We start from the raw sequence: 17,249 nt of genomic DNA on the forward strand, positions 1-17,249 counted from the left end.
GGCAAGGTTTAGAAAGTATAGCCAGCTGTGGTGGCACACATCTGTAGTCAAAGGTACTAAGGGAGGCTGAGGCAAGAGGATTCTGAGCTGGAGGGCAGGGTTGGCAACTTAGCAAAACTCAATTTCAAAAAAAAAAAAGTGTTTTTACATGACTTGAACTCTGAGATATTGAGAGAGCTAAATTTGACTTCTTCCCATAATGCTATGCTATTTTAGAAATAACACCAGCCTGTAAATCAAAAGACTAATACAGTGAATTATGATCTCACAGAATTAGAAGTTGGTAGCAAAGTTTAAGAAGGGCTAAGCAAAACGTTGCAAATATTTTTTAATAAAACCACTTCTGGAATACTACTTTTATTTGCAAGCCATTTCTAAAATTATTTTGTTCATTTTATTTGGAAATAACCTTATCAAAAAATATGTAAAATTTTAAAGATGAAGAAATAGATTCAAAGAGGTAAAGAGATTTCTGCAAAGGCACTTAATATCATATCTCCTCTGAGGAGAAGCCTATCTTCAGATCCCTAACTAGTGTGTTTCCTTCACGAAATAAGCTTAGAATTTTCACTTTGTGAACTTTCATTGCCACAAAACTGGAAGCCAAAAGCATCTTTGACCTCTATCCATAGAAGGTTTTTTCGTGTTGTGACCACTCTACTTAGACAATTTTTTTTTTTTTAATCCTTGCAGGCTCAGCTGTGGCTCAGTTTTAAACTAGTCTAAACATATTATCTACCTTTTGATGTTTAGTAGTGCAATGCTATGGACATGTTGAAACTACCAATAGAGAATTATTGAATCAAAATAGAAACGAAGTAGGAATAATTTATATAAGGGAAGCGGGTGGAATGAGTTCCCCTGTAAGAATGATCCAGAAGACAACAGAGAATCACACACCACAGAGCGCCTGACTGAAGTTATTTGAGACATAGAATGTGTGACTAGAAAGCCTGCACTATTGTTGGTTAGTGAGCCTAATGACTGTTCCCCACAAGGCTGGGAGCTTGAAAACTCAAAAAGTATCAATCATCCTTTCTTAAGTTCTGGTCCCAAAGGAGCCATGCTGTGACAGTGGGTGGCAATAACTGTGGTTAACAAAACAGCCAAGCCATTTCCCCCCAGAAACGTGCAAAGACCTTCCTAATACACATTCTATATGACAATGTTTCTTAAAAAGAAGAAATCAGATTTTTGCACATTGATCATTATTAATTTCTCTCAGGAAGAAAATTCCTTAGTGTAGATGAGGCGATAAGATGGAGAAATGTTCAGATGACTATAAAGGTAAAAAATAAAACTTCAATTTGCTTAAAATTCCATCAAGGCCAGAAAGCTATGTCTTTTGGTCATTTTGTATTTCTGATTAATGGGATTTGTGATATAAATGGCTTTGAAATTAACCACAAACCTGAAGGAACTTTGAAAGAACTATGGTGTTAGAAATTTGGCAAATTAGAGAAAGTCTACTATTAGTATGTCCTTGTTCTTTTCCTATTTTTCAATAAATTCTATTATATTCCAAAAAATTGGCAAATTATTTCTAGAATATCCAAAGGGAGTTTGTTTACTTTCTGCTCAAGAGTAAGTATAATGTAGGTCATATATCATAATCTAGCAGTTAACTATAGGCTATCACATATTGGTATTTCTTTCTCATCCTAACTCCTGCTTATTTCTGCTTATCCAAGAAAATAGTAAAATTAATCCATGTTTTAGACTTTGCATGCTCTCTTGATAGGTAGTAGACAGATGTGTGCAGCGGAACATGTATTTAAGGGAAGAATTCTATAACGTGACCCCACTGTGCTGACCTCTGGATGCTTTATTTAAAAAGAAATTTACCTGCAGCCCTGCCTAGATTAAGTCACTAGGATATATTACATCGCTCACCAAACAACCTGTAATCCCCAGGCTTGAAATGCTAATAAGAAGAACAAGGTTATCCTATCAATTTTGTAACCAATCCACAGACCACTTACTCCCTGAGTGCTAAAACTCAGGGAGATCAGAATAATTCCCTTAATCATAAAATCTGTAAGTACAGATTTCAGTTAGAACTAGTCAGCATGGACCAAAGTGACCTAGAGTTGCCCTGGACCTTTTACATGCACAGTAGGGACTTAGAAGTTTGATGCAGTCTTGCTGTCAATCAAAAATCTAGAAGTGGACCTGAGTGGGACTCTCTGGAATCCTCCTTGGCACCCCCCAATAATACTGGAAGGCAGCAGGATTAGGCCCTCTTTTCCTTTCAAAGGACCCACTCTCTCCCTAAGTCACTTTTTCCATCCCTTCTAATAAAGTTTGCTATTATTTTCTCAAGTCTCCAGTCTTGCTTGGAATCCTCTCAGACAAGAAAAGAATTCTGAGTAGGGACTGCTGCTTTGTTCCGGCTCTGCCAGTAGTAGGTCACCTCTGCAAAGTTATGACTGCATGCCTCTTAAAGATTGGAATCTTGCTCCATGCATTTACATTCTCAGTGTTTTCCTTTCATAGCAGTCTTAAAATTGAATGAAACTGAATCCATTTTCTATTAATCAGGATCCAATAATTCATTTAGGAATTAACAAAAATGGTTTATGCTCAAATTTGCCAGCTATTTTAAAACATTTTTAAACAGCCTTTATTAAATAATATTCCTCATACAGCTACTCCTACTACAACTTTAAAGATAACTAATACTTACTTAGAGTTCATATCTTATTAAGAGCTATGATAAATACTTTCTAGGCATTATCTTATTTAAAGTAATAAGAACTCTATAAGGTAGGTATTATTTTGCAAATTAAAAAACTAAGGTATACAGAATTTGAGTAATAGCCACAAAAATGAAGACCTGAAAAGCAGACTCATATATATACAGTCTTGCTCTAAAGCTTGCCCTATTGTTTCTCATTAAATATAGCATCAGAAAAAACTTTACAACTGCCACACAAATATCTCTATTCTTAGTTTTATTTCCTTCACTCCAATTTTATATCACTTTGAGTATACATTTGATACTTACTTTTTCAAGAACTCTTCCCTACAAAAATTGTACTGGGTGTTCTTTTGAGATCCCTTTGCATTTACATCTTCAATGTACATATAATAGCTTGGAGTGACAAGAAAATTGGGTCAAATCTTATCTTATTTAACATATCTAAAACTGTTTCCTGATCTGTGAAATGGGATCATAATACTAATTTATTATAGAGTTGTTATTATAGAACAGGAAATATTCTGTTCAAAACAGGTTTAGCATATATTGAGGTGGACACTCATTAATTTGTCCTAAAAGCTACAATTCTTCCATGTTTAGGCTCCTCTCCTAAACACACACATGAATTCAATTTAAGCAAATTAAAGTTTCTGTATTGCTATCAAATATTACTTAGGCTATAGAAATAGTCCATATGCTAATTTCTGATGGACTATACAAAATCTATTGCCTAAGAATTAGAAATTGGATTGAGAGATGTATTTATTCTCTTTGTGTGCACCTGGATTTTTATCGTCTTTTCTGTCTCTCTTAGGATGAAAATGAGAAAATTAGTCTGCTATTTAGTAGCAGAGAGAATTGAAGAAGCTTTCCAGAGATAATATATCTGAGATGCAGAGAGAGTTTAGTCAACACACTAGGGCTAATTTTAATCTCTTCTTACATTTTTGCTATGTTAATGTTTATTTGAAAATTCCTCTTTTCTAGCTAATGTCATCCTTAATATTTGGAATATAAAGCAGAACACTGAGAATATTATTCTTTCTAGTTGAAACTGGTTTTAGTAGCTTTAAGTTATTTGAAATAACAAATTGAAAGTTGTCCAAATGTACTTGTGTGTGAAAACTGCTAATAAAATTCCAGGGATTATGGTTAATCATATGATTTAAAAATATTCTTCATATATTTATTCACCACCTATAGCATGCCAGGCAATGGATTTGATATTGGGCATTGGATGGTAATTCAAATAGACATAGTCGTGGCTCTATCAAGGAAAGTCAATAAAATGAAATGTGGTCAGTGCTTTGATAAGGGAACTGTAGTACTCTCTAAAGCAGTCAGCAGGGACGCATGATCTAATGAAGATGGAAAGGAAATTCCTTGATTAAGAAGCTTTGAGGCTGAGGTCTAGAGTGGGGTGATAGAGTATGTACTGTAGAAAATAGAAAAGAAAGTAAGTGGAAGATGGCAAAGAAAAGCAACAACATTGACAATAAAAACAGTGGATTTAGGAACTGGGAGAAGTTTAGTGTGTCTAGAATTTAGAGCAGGGGAAGGCAAACTTTTTCTCAAAGGGTCACAGAGTAAGTGATTCAGGCTCTGTGGGCCTTAACGTCTGTGCCAGGACTGCTCAACTCTGCCTCTGTAGCAAAGGCAGTCAGAGACAATATAAAAAACCAAGCACGTGTTCTATTCTAGTGCTCCAGTAGAGCTCACTGCATAAAACAGGCAGCTGGTCTGAAAGCCCCTGATTTAGAGGCTGGTGACCACATTGGTACAATGAGACCTGGTAACAGAGCACTTGGAAGTTATGATATAAAGTAAAGACTGTCATGAGGACAATATACAGCAACTGGTTAGTATTAAGTCGATGTAAAAAATATTATTCATATTTTAAAATAGTCTCAGAATAAATACAGGACTGGGAAGCAAAGTGGATGTGTGAATGTATGGAGAAGTTGGAGGGAGCTGGGAGTATCTAAGGGGCAAAAAAGCAGTACCTGAACAATGCAAAACAGGTGACAGTGACAGATGCATGTGATGCTCATGAGGCAAAAGTGGTACAGTGTGGTGAGTGCTGAGCCCTTGGATCTAAGGGCAAGGGAGCAGTTGAGGGCAACACACAGTTTCAAGACTGCCATTTGGGAGGGTGGTATTTCCTTCATGACACAATACACAGAGAAGAGCCTCCAAAGAGGAGAGAGATTTACAAGGCATGGAATTTGAAGCATAATCAACAAATATTCCTGCAAGTTTCCATGAGATATGACTATCTCATACTGAAATATGTAAGGTAGACAAAGTCTGGATAGGGATACATGTGATTCTGTGTTGTGATGTAATGTCAAAAAACTGCTCATAATGTCTACTTCTGCTTCTAGACATTGTGGCCATTATGTTAGATTTGGGAGCCATCACCCTACACTGCAGGCAAGCATGGTAGCTTGTGGTGTGAAGGCAGACTCAAATAAGAGAACCTTAACAAGCATCCTTTGCAGCAACCTCATGTGAGTGGTCAGCAGAGGAGCCAGATAGGGAGTAAGAGAACCACAGCAGTGTGACATCAAGAAAGAGGAGGAAGAGAATGCAGAAGGGAACACTCCAAAAACACTTCCAAAGCTGAGTATTTTTTTACCTTTTATTTTTTTCAATTTTATTTTATTGGTTCTTCTTAGTTATATATGACATTAAAATCCATCTTGATAAAATTATAGAATCATAGGATATATCGTATTCTAATGAGGACCCTGAGCATGATGGTGGGGTATACTTAGATGGAGTCATATGTGTTCATAGGAAAAATATGTTAGATTTATTCTGTTCTCTTTCCTATTCCTATCCCTCTTTCCTTTCATTCCCCTTTGTCTAATTTAATAAACTTCTCTTCTTCATCTTTCCCCCTTTAATATGGTTTAGCTTCCACATATCAGCAAAAATTTCAACCTTTGGATTTTTGGGGATTAGCTTATTTCATTTAGCCTGGAATTGTCCAGATCCATCCATTTACTGGAAAATGTCATAAAGTCACTCTTATTTAAGGCTGAATAATATTCCATTGTGTGTATATTCTACAATTTATTTATCCACTCCTCTGTAGATGGGCATCTAGGTTTTTTCCATAGCTTATCTATTGTGAATTGTAATGCTATAAACATTGATGTGGTTATGTCACTGTAACATGCTGATTTAATTTTTTTTTTTTTGGATATATGCTGAGGAGTGGGATAACTGGGTCAAATGGTGGTTCCATTCTTAGTTTTTTGAGGAATTACTGAGAGAGTTTTTTAACTGCCAATTTTTAAAATGTTACATTTACTCCCTATTTTAAGTAGAATCAGAATTCAGAAATTTGCTTTCATAAAAATAAAAGCAATCACTGAGAACAATTTTTATGAGCCCTTTTGGGTTCTTGGAATAATTTCTTCAAGAAGTATAAGCCTGAAAAATCAATAATACAAACTTTGAGATCTACTTAATATTTTATCCTCCACTAATGGGAATGCTGTATATGTGTGCTATAGAGTAGGAGTCAAGCTAAGAAAAAAAGAATACTCATGGATTACTGCATAGTTTCAAATAATCATAGAAAAGAGAGGTAGGCATAAAAGCTACATATTAGGGATAAAGAAAGGAGATTATATGAGAAAATTAAAATTGAGTAGGAGAAAAAGGTTCATGTGGAGAATCATGTGAGGCAATGTCACAATATTAAAGTAGTTCCCCAGAAATCTGTGTTAAACAAAAATCAATTATGAGTTTCAAACTTTCCAAATGTTTACACAAACATACACATCTGTATTTGCACATATCTATGTATACTTATGTATGTGTATGTTTGTGAGATAAATATATGTCATATTTTCTGCATATGTGTATATATATGTGTGCATATACAATGTATATATTCAAAGTACAAATGCATAAATACATAATTCTCCACTACTGTTTGGTATATTTTTAGTTCCATAAGAGCAAAGCCTACATCTATCCCATTCACCATTGTATGCTTGAATTATACATAGCAATTATTCAGTAAGTATCTGAATGAATAAATGAATGTATAACCAGGATATTGTACAGTTTTTAAAAAGTCATTGTCTTAGGTTTCATAATTTGACATAGGATTAACCCAAAGTAGTCTTGACTACAATTTAGAATATCTGTTAAAGGACTTACCCAAGCAAAAAGCTTTAAAAAAAGGAAAGCAAAACATGAAAAGCCTAAAACCAACCTTGGTGCTATGAATGTATAGCCAGATTCTTCAAAGTTATCTGGCTTCAGGGTTTCGGAATCTGCAAAGATAATGTCACAGATTAAATAAACAACAAGTACCCATTCCAAGATTCTATGACAATAAGAATGCATTAAAAAGATTACCTAGTAAGAAAAATTTAAAAATAAAAACAGACTACTTACATCCAAAAGGTGAAACAAATTCAAAACCATAAAGGTCCTTAATGCTTCCCAATATAGAAATAATGCCATATCATGGATTTACTTAACTACCTGATTACAACAGTTATACCAGATAAAATGCAGTCTACATTTTTCCCATTTACTAACCACAGTATAATCAAATATCTTTTAAAGAAAACTTCATATCAATGTTACATTAAGTATTTTATTTCAAATAAAAATAGAAAAAGTTTACCAATATTATGATACAAAAATGATTTTAATAAACTTAATGTATTTAGTCAATTAATAACATTATTCATTTTAGGTATGAATTAGTAAGTAGAAGGATAAAAAACACAATTTTAATTTTATGAAAAAACTTGAACATGAGACAGGTTGCATATGAAAACGCAAGCATATTCTTCCCCATTTTTGCTGCTAAGGTTTGAGTGACTGTGGAGGAGAATCTAGCAAATGAGAAGCACAGAGGATAATATCCAATAGGAATGGAAATATCAGTGGAAATGTCAAGTGTACTTAAGAGAAAGAAACTGAGCAACAAGAAAATACTTGCCCTTCATTTTGCCCTTTTTTGCTGTGAAAATCCATCAGAAAGAGAAAGCAGGGAAACAAAAAAAAAGAGGGTAAAGCAAAGGGGGTCACAAACAATATTTTATTCAATGACTTTCTTGAATAAAAATATTGTGCATAGATCAAAGGTTCATTTATGTACAGCTGTAGTCTGGAAAAAAAAAGACATTTTTGAAGGCTGGAAGGTATGTCCTGGTAATTTTACTAGATTACCCTTTCTGTACTGTGGTTATTTCAAGGGTCTGTTTTGCGAAGTGGTTAATGCAGGTGCAAATACCCAAGATATCAGCCTATTAATGGAAGCACTTACCAATCATCAAGGACTCACTAGTTATCCCTCATTTGTCAAGTGAAGGACTAGCTCATGCAAAATTGCTGGTTGTTAAAAGACCATCATATCTATTAAGTGAAAGTGCAAATATAAATTTATAATATACCACAATATTCTATGAACACCAGGCCTGTAGAGGTTAAAAAAAAAAGATCCAATACAGAAATGAAGGAAACTTTAGTTTATTCTCAAGCCAGATGTACAAAATATATTCTATATACATATTTTTTTCTTAATCCTAACAGAAAAAATTTAGGTTGTTAATAATGAATGAACTGCAAAGGATATGATGGTCATTTTACTTTACTAAATCTAGTCACCCCAAACAAAGATGAACAATGACTGGAAATATGCACTAGTGTTCATAATTACTCCACATTCCAAATGATGCTCATTAAAAAAAAAATCGGTTTGAGTTACTGAGACATTAATTTGGATTATGGAAAGAAAGTTAATTGCCAAGCACAATATTATTCTAGCCAAAGGCAACAGAAAAAATAAGTGAAAGGAAAGATAAGAAAAGGAAAAGCTTTACTAGCACAGAGCCATGAGTAGAGACCATGTTGATAATTAGCATGTGAAACATTGTACATCAGCTAGCAGACCCTTAAAACGACAGCAACAGAGGACACAGCACTGCAATGATTCTATGAGCACATAGCAAGGCAGGGAAGGGTGGTGGGGACTGCCAGTGAGACTGGAGTACCTGCTCATATTCTATCCATGTAGAATATTTCTTGTTCCTTGCATGTTTGGAATGGGTTAGAATCATTGCTGTAGATTTGGTAATAACACCTACTAAAATATATAAGCCTTGGGTATTCCAAAATCTAGACGTATTTAAACATCTGAGACTAGGAGATAACAAATAGACCCTGACGTGGCTTTCACAGTACTTACATCTGGCCTGAGTTATTGTCTCTTCTATTTTGGCTTTTATATAGTAAAAACTGTAGGTTGGTAATACCAAGGCCAAACTGCAATAGAAACAAGAGAAGCATAAACACAAACAAACAAAAATGAAACATAACTTAAAAAAAAAAAGACACATCAAGTTCATGGGAAAATCCAAAGATCTTCCTCATGGGAGGGAAAGGACATATTACTTTGACAAGAAAATGCATTCAGCAAATAGAGTACTTAATTTTGGTCTTGCCATCCAGAGTCATCCAACTTTCTATATTGTAGGGAATCAGGAGACATGTGGAAAATAAGCTAACAAATTCATCCATAAATTAGCTGAGGAAGGAATGTCATGGGGTTCCTACTATATTTTCAGACAATTATTTTAAAATACTTTGAATTTTGACAAAAACAGATTACTGAGAATATTTTTATTAAGTAAATAGACCATACCAATTGGTTACTCCTCATCAATGTATTTATATGGTGTTCAAATGTTTTATACCAAATAGATACATACCATTAAAAATTATAGATGGAAGAATTATTATTGTTACTATTGTACAATGCATAAGGTCATCTGAAATACATTATTTTTAGGGGTTAAATATCTACTATTTTAAAACTCTAATCTTTGTGCAAGTTTTCCAGTGTTTGCTGGTGGGCAAATTCAGATCCATTGTAGCACTAATAGATATTAACTGCTTGTTCCATTATTTCTTACCCAATTGTACAACTAAATTCATTTACTGTGGATATTCCAAATGATTTGGTGGATTTTTGTTAGACACAAAGGGAAATACATTCTAAATTCAGTAGCTTATGAGATTTAAAGAGTTCCTTTAGTCTCATGGTAGACGTCCCAATGGGAAGATAGTTTTAGGGCAAATTTTAAGTCAAATTCAGAATGTTTTAGACACAAAAAATGTAAACTAGCCATTTATCCAAAATTGCCTTAATGACTGTTCAAAATAAAACATTGTCAGGCAAGTAACATTTCTCAATTTGAAATAAACAATTAATAAAACATGACATTTTAGAACTATTATAAGTTCAAAATATGCAATTTCTAATAATACAACTTTTTATGTATAAAATGATTCTACTCTCATACTAGCTAACACCCATATGTGGAACATACATAATGATCCTATATCCCCATTTGCAGTTACAAATAACTTTTGCTATGCTCTGAATATAGAAAGGAAACTTGTAAGCTAAAAGTATAAAAAATGAGGGTATCTCTAAGAGGCCCAACATAACCACTTTCTAAAAGTAAAACTTGATTAATATGACCAATTGAGTCACTGACATACATTTTTAACATTTACTCCAAATTTTAGTAATACACAGGAAAAGGTGTACATTCTAGGCTTTTGAGCATTTTTTGGCACTTCCAGATCCTTGAAGTCACTCAAATCTCATGTATCACCAGCTTTGGAAACTGATGAGATTCTGCAATCTGTATATGGGGTAAAAATGGGAGCTCATAACCCACTTGAATCAAATTGTGAAATATGATATATCAAGAACTATGTAATGTTTTGAACAGCCAACAATAAAAAATTTAAAAAAAAAAGAAAAATCTAAACTGTAATCTCATTTATGTGTCATTTGTGGACAATATGGAGTAAAACTAAGTATAAATTTTCAGATTTTTCCTTCTTATGAATATAAATATTAAAATTGTCCTTTATAAAAAGAAAAATCTAAACTGTAATCTCATTTATGTGTCATTTGTGGACAATATGGAGTAAAACTAAGTATAAATTTTCAGATTTTTCCTTCTTATGAATATAAATATTAAAATTGTCCTTTATAAATTTTATGCAATAAAGATAGCAAAATAAGTGGATGTTTGTTACTTCTGATTCCCAAATCTTTCACCATTGTTAAGTAATTTATAAGACTTTCCTTACAGGAAAAGGTCAGGGAAATAAAATGTTATGTAGATTTAATGAAAATTTCTATATTCATTTCATAGGTAACTTCAAGTGGAGGCAGAGATTAAAATTAAAATAAGCAGCGAAATCAGTCTGAAAGCAAGATGACCTTTCGTGATTCACTTGCCATTTAGAAAATGTAGAGTGGAATTACTGAGCATTTGAAGATTGTCTCCTACAAATTCCTCTCAAGGGAAATTAGGACATTTTTATTGCTCCATCAGCCTTATTGCTAAGAGAAACTTCTAATTAAAACCAATAATGTTATATCATGCGACTGCTAGAGTGTCACTCTATAAGCTTGCGTTACATCTCATGTACCACAAAATAGTGTGGGAATTCAAGAGGAACACTATAAATGTTTTAAAATTGGTATATCAAATATACATTTTATTGGCCTGCAAGACTAATGCTGTTATCCAGAGCTACAATTCTTTCTATAGAAAAAGTGTTATACTTTATCTTCAACTCAAGCCAACAGTTATTTCTTCCACAGAATGCCAGATAAGATCTTTACAAACATACAGAGTCAATGGTGCTATCATACACAGTACTTGCTGTCTCTCTCCATACAAACCCAATAAACCAAGACAGCTTTATTTCCTCTTGGAGATTAAAGTTCAATAAAGCAAGTGGCCACCAGATGGATGGTTGAGCCCATGTAACATTTATGTGCCCCATAAACACAGTTAACAGAGTTAAATAGAATATCACAAACACTTTTCAAGTCAATAATCTATGTCAAAGTAAACTTTATTAAAAAGAGAAGGCTTTCTATTAAAACAATTAAATTACTATAATACAGAAGATGGTACCTAACTTGGATCAAAATTTATGGAGCCAGAAATTACCTTTCTGAAATTTGGTATCTCATTCATTAAATCAAAACATATCTTTTGTTCAACTCAGATGTGATATTTTGTTCTAAACTGCTGCTTGTGAATTTGTCTAGAAATTCAGGGAAGTGTTTATAACAGGAGTAGATTCAATTTAGCCCAGAATTAGAGACTTGGAAAAGAGAATATATGAGGAAAACATGCCAAAGTGAAGGAATCAGGGCCTCTTTGGAGAAAAACGAAATGTATAATAATGGAAATCACAGAAGTGACAGGGAAGAAAGCTTAGTGTGAAATGTGTGATAGGTATATCAGCCTTGGAAGTCTAAATGTGATATTTTGTAAACAGGGAAAGACAATGAATTTGAGGAAACATTAACCTGCCCACACTTTGTATTATTCCTGAGCGTTGAGGGAAAGGTTAGATAGAGTGTAGAAGCCATTTGTGAGATAATTTCACCTTCAGCCAGGGTATAAGAAAAATTTTAAAAACCCCCAAAGTGTTCTTATAACAGCAGTAGAACCAACCACCATGGCTGCCTCATTGTCAGCGACAAAATGGCGCAGAATTCCTAACGCAGATCTGGTTCACCTGAATAACAGAGCACAGTGCACATTCTCACTCTCAAGAGACAGGGCTCCCTGCTGCCTTCTCCACACCTTTTAGTGAGTTTATCCAAAAACTGAAAAATGGCAATAATTGAGAAAGAGGGAGGAAAATGAATAATATGTATATGTGTATGAAGATTGTATAAATGTAAAGAGATGCCTAGATAAAAATTAGAGATAGGAATTAGTAGACTGAAATAAGTAAAATAATTAAAATAGTCATTCTTGTGTTTCTTAATAAATCCTAAAATGTGTCAAAACCAAGAAAAGGAAGAAGGATTGGCATGTGCCATGTGAAGACATTAATATGTATGTTCTTCTCTTCTATATCTACTGTATATACCATTCTAGGAACAAAGAGACAGGTTTCTATGATAACAACATGTAGCTTTAGAAATATTCCCTAGCACTCTTGGCTCCCCTTAAAGATTATGTGTATATTATGAGGAGTTGGAAAGGAACGGAATATAAAAAGAAATACTTGAGGTCACCACAGCCTATTAGTTAGGATACATGTTAATTGCACAGAAATATGTCATAAGAGACTTTCATGTTTCGTTACTGCAATGGAAGTTTTGGACATCATTATATGAATCTGACAGAATGAGACAGACTGGAAATTTCTCTGATTAAATTTTTGTCAACTTCAAATAGAAATTCTTCAATTCTGGACATATTTATAGAGTGCCTACTATATGCCACTGTCGGAAAGCTGATGATTCATAAGACACAGGGAAAAGTCATTGCCCCTTAGAACTTAGTAGTAAAAGAGGACAAACGAGAATCAAGACTATCACTGGTTGCATTGGCACATGCCTGTAATCCCAGTGACTAGGGAGGCTGAGACAGGAGGATCGCAAGTTCAAAGCCAGCCTCAGCAATGGTGAGGCACTGAGTAACTCAGTGAGACCCTGTCTCTAAAGAAAATACAAAATAGGCCTGGGAATGTGGCTCAGTGGTTGAGTGCCCCTAAGTTTAATCCCCAGTAACCCCTTCCAACAAAAGAGAATATCATTATATGTATTATATGGCTCATGTGTATGTGCCTGTGTTTAAAGTAAAAGATGACAGGGTTATGGAAAACACAAAGCAGAGGAAGGAGACATGGAGTATGGTGAGGCACTTACCATTTTAATTAGGATGGTTGGAAAAGGACTTTCTGAGGAAATGAAAAGTAAGCAATAACATGAAGATGAGGATATAAGCATATGGTCTATCTAGGAAAAATCATGTGGGGCAGAAGTCACTTCGGGAACAAATGCAATGAGACAGAAGAGTGCCAGTGTTTATGAACAGCAACAAGGGGGACAGTGTGGCTTAACCAGAGCATGTGCAGTGGACAATGATTTAGAGAGGTGGCGTTGAGTGAGATCCATGGTTTAGGGCACCATGGTGGGCTCTGGAAGCTACACCAAATGAGACAGTAAATTATTGGGAGGTTGTGAGTAGGGTACAATTGTTTTCAGGTGTTAAGCTCACTCATTTTAGTGTGTTGAGAATATCAACAGGAACAAAAACAGAGGTCCAGATGTAAGCAGCTATGTACTGGCAGGGGAGTGGGAATTCTTTCCATTTCTATTTTCACAGTAATGGAAGCAAAGACACCACCCAAGAAAAAATGGATGAGGAGTATTATGGGTTTGAAGAAAAAGAAGAAACTGTCATCAATCATCTATAAGCACCCTATATTTCCTGGATTATTGAGAACCCCAGGCATTATTAAGGCCCACTTGAGATAAGTGTTCACCAATTTTAGGTGATATGGGTTTGTAAATACTTTGCTTCAACCATTTTTAGTGAAGTGTGGTTATAATTGAACTTAACCAGAATTGGTATTTTGTCAAACCTGAAGGAAGTCTGATAAAGGGACTTGGGCTGGGGTGTGTGCAAGAAAGTGAACAAGGGATCCAAGGAATTTCTGTTAAATAAAGAGGGTCACAAGGACAGTGGAAAGAGAGAAGGGATTGCTGGGTTTCTTATCTCAATTGAGACAAAGGATTGCTGTCATCAGGTTACTTGTGAGAGGGGTGGAAATCTAGAAGGTGATAATCAAAGGTTGGATGAAAACATCTCCATTAGATTATGAAGGAGTTGCAGATGACACTATAAGAGCTATGGAACCTGACTTTGGAATAAATGGGTAAGGCTGAGGATGACAATATCAGTAGAGGACAGGAGGGAAAAAATGGAAGTTTGGGCACCAGAAAACTCATCTATATAAATACTACTTGAAATGTAGTGCATAGACCTAGCTAATTTGCAAATAATTATTATCCCATGAACAGAAAAATACAGAAATTGAAAGTAAATATTTAGGAAATTTTACAGCAATTTGACAGGCTAACTCTGCCTGTGGAATCTAATGATAAAATTTACAGCTTGTACTTTTAAACTGCTTTGAAATTTTTGTTTTACTTTATGCCAGTGTCCATATGTTATAATAATTTGAAAAATACTGATCTATATGAATGTAGGAGAGACTGATAATGAGGCAATCTTATAGGAATAAGAGGGAGACAACTGCTAAACAGAGAAAGGTGGATAGTGTAGTCTGGTGACATGAGATTCAAAGATGAGAGTTCCTTTTAATGAGGAAAAAAAGAGAGAAGGAGTAACAAGAATGATGTACTCATATAAACCTCAGTATTATGAGGATGCAGGGAGCCGGGCCAGAGGGAAAGCAGTGAGCTGAGAGGGGAATTAAAGTGAGAAAGTGAAGGAAATGCTCAGCAGATTTGGAGAAAGGGAGGAATCTTCCAAGAGATGATCAGGGATTAGGCTGTCTAATTCTCCAAGCTCAGCTAATGGGATAGATCCTGATATTAATGAACTGCTATTCAGTGGGAGCAAATTACATCAACTAAGTCTTTTATAACAGATACTATGAGGAGAAAATAAGCTGTACTTTTAGGTTAATTTGCAACTTAAATGCAAGTAAAATAAGCAAAATCCCAACTTAAAAGAGGAAGTCAGTGGAAGTGACAGCTATAAAATATTATGGGGATTTTTGTCAACATTTATCAGTAATATAATTAGACAAAAAATACAGATTTAAAACATATGTTTTTATTGACAGATTTTAATATTGCTAGCTTTCCCCATCTTTTCTATCTTGAAAAATCAGGTGCTATAACTTTAATACATTTTTACGTTGGAGAGAGAATAACTTTCTATTGGAAATCACATTAAAAATAGCTTATGAAAATGCAAAGACAATATTCATCCATTGAAATTGTGGCAACTAAAAACTAGAAAAAGGCATTGAACATTCTTTTTCCATAATACACATATAAATGTAACTAATTACCTGTAATCTGTGCCATTGACAGGTGTCCATGTGTATGTCCTGTTTCCTTTATCAATATATCTCTAGAAAAAAGTTTGACTTCATTATTATCAACTCATATCTTCATGAATTCATATGAAGAATGGAGTAATAATATTTACTTATAAATTCTGCAGTCATTCACAGCCTTCTTCATAAATGTATGATAGAATCTATCCTCAATTTATTTTTTTCCATTATGGGTGTATGTTTGAGAGAAAATAAAAATTTTAGAACAGAAATAAGTATCCAGATGATACAATTTAAGGAGTTAAAAAGTATTAGATCTTAACAGTTTATGCCAAAGAAAAAGAAAACCTGAAAATATTTTCTGAAAACTGAAGTTTAATAATGAAAAAGACCACGACTCAGATATAGTTAAGAGTGAATAGGAATATCAGGAAATGAATGTCATCAGTGTGTCTAGATCCAAATTAGTATATTATTACTGTTCTTATTAAGCTTTAATTATGGTATTACTATGGTTTGTTAAGAGGCTAATTACTTGATGTTACTGAAGGTTAGGAAGACACCTAATCTACTAGAGAAAGGAAATGCCGAGTTAAATAACTTCACAGATATAAAATCTTTCATATGCAGCTATTGAGTAATGGTATAAAGACATTCTCGATCTTTCTTCCTTTAGGTACAGTGATGGCACATATTCGACTTTTAATTTTGTCAATTATCTCCAGCTTTATTATCCTCACCATATTAAAAATTTTGTGGAAGGGTTATTCAGCATTATGCACCATGCTAAATATCTTACTGTCATTTATCTCACTTACTCAAACCCCAGGAGTAGATCTTATTTCTCATAATTTATTGATCAAGAAATAAGCCTTAAGAAGGAGATAATGCACTTACATTTTCAGGGTTAAGAAAAATGTCTGAGGCCAAATCCACTTTTATAATGACTATTTAATTTTGCTTTTATACATCAAACCCTCCTACTGCTCTGTGTGGGTGTGTGTGCACGTGTGTGTAGGTGTATGTATGGTGGATGGAAGGATGGGTGGACAGGATTAATTTGAAAATGTTTACAAATTAATTTGAGACAAGTGTGGGTAAAAACTATTCAATAAATCAGATGAGAAGAAAGGCTCTGTGGGAAACATTTCACATGTAAGGAATTTTAAATTATTTGTGACTCATAATGCCAGACATTTTGAGATGTGCTGTGTTTTCAATCTCACAAAAATGGAAAATGGTGTCAAGAAAAATTACATGATTTCCTACAACAAAAGAGAATGAAATTCACAGTCACTTCTCAACTGATATACTCATTCACAGGGTAAACAAATTTTCTTTAATTGAATATACAAAAACCTGGAGGGCGTTTATATTGTAATTGAAGTTTAGCAGCTATATCTACTTTTAATCACACATTCAAGGAAAAAAAATCTAAAATTTTAAAGATTTATAAGTGGAAATTAGTCAAAGAAAGGAATATGCAATAATATGAAGGAGGAAAAATATCAATGTAAGTAAATAGAATGAAGATAACTTGGTAAGCTGAGGAAAGAATGTGCAGGTCACAGTTCTTGGAACAACACAGAGAGGTGAGGGGTACTGTTGAGTAGTTTACATCCTTCATGCAGGGAGTGAA

The 17,249-nt window shown here is 34.1% G+C and overlaps 1 protein-coding gene across 2 annotated transcripts in view; it reads right to left on the reverse strand.

The window, feature by feature from the left end:
• Cacna2d1 (calcium voltage-gated channel auxiliary subunit alpha2delta 1) overlaps positions 1-17,249 on the reverse strand; it is a 465,343-nt gene that overhangs the window by 30,040 nt on the left and 418,054 nt on the right. For both annotated transcript variants that reach the window (XM_027926328.2, XM_027926327.2), the window contains exons 21-23: positions 15,623-15,684; positions 8,925-9,001; positions 6,936-6,996 (exon numbers count right to left, since the gene is read on the reverse strand). In XM_027926328.2, the coding sequence (XP_027782129.1) occupies positions 6,936-6,996; positions 8,925-9,001; positions 15,623-15,684 (200 nt within the window). The remainder of the gene's footprint in view (positions 1-6,935; positions 6,997-8,924; positions 9,002-15,622; positions 15,685-17,249) is intronic.

Source organism: Marmota flaviventris, chromosome 1 (genome assembly GCF_047511675.1).
Source record: "Marmota flaviventris isolate mMarFla1 chromosome 1, mMarFla1.hap1, whole genome shotgun sequence".
NCBI lineage: Eukaryota > Metazoa > Chordata > Mammalia > Rodentia > Sciuridae > Marmota > Marmota flaviventris.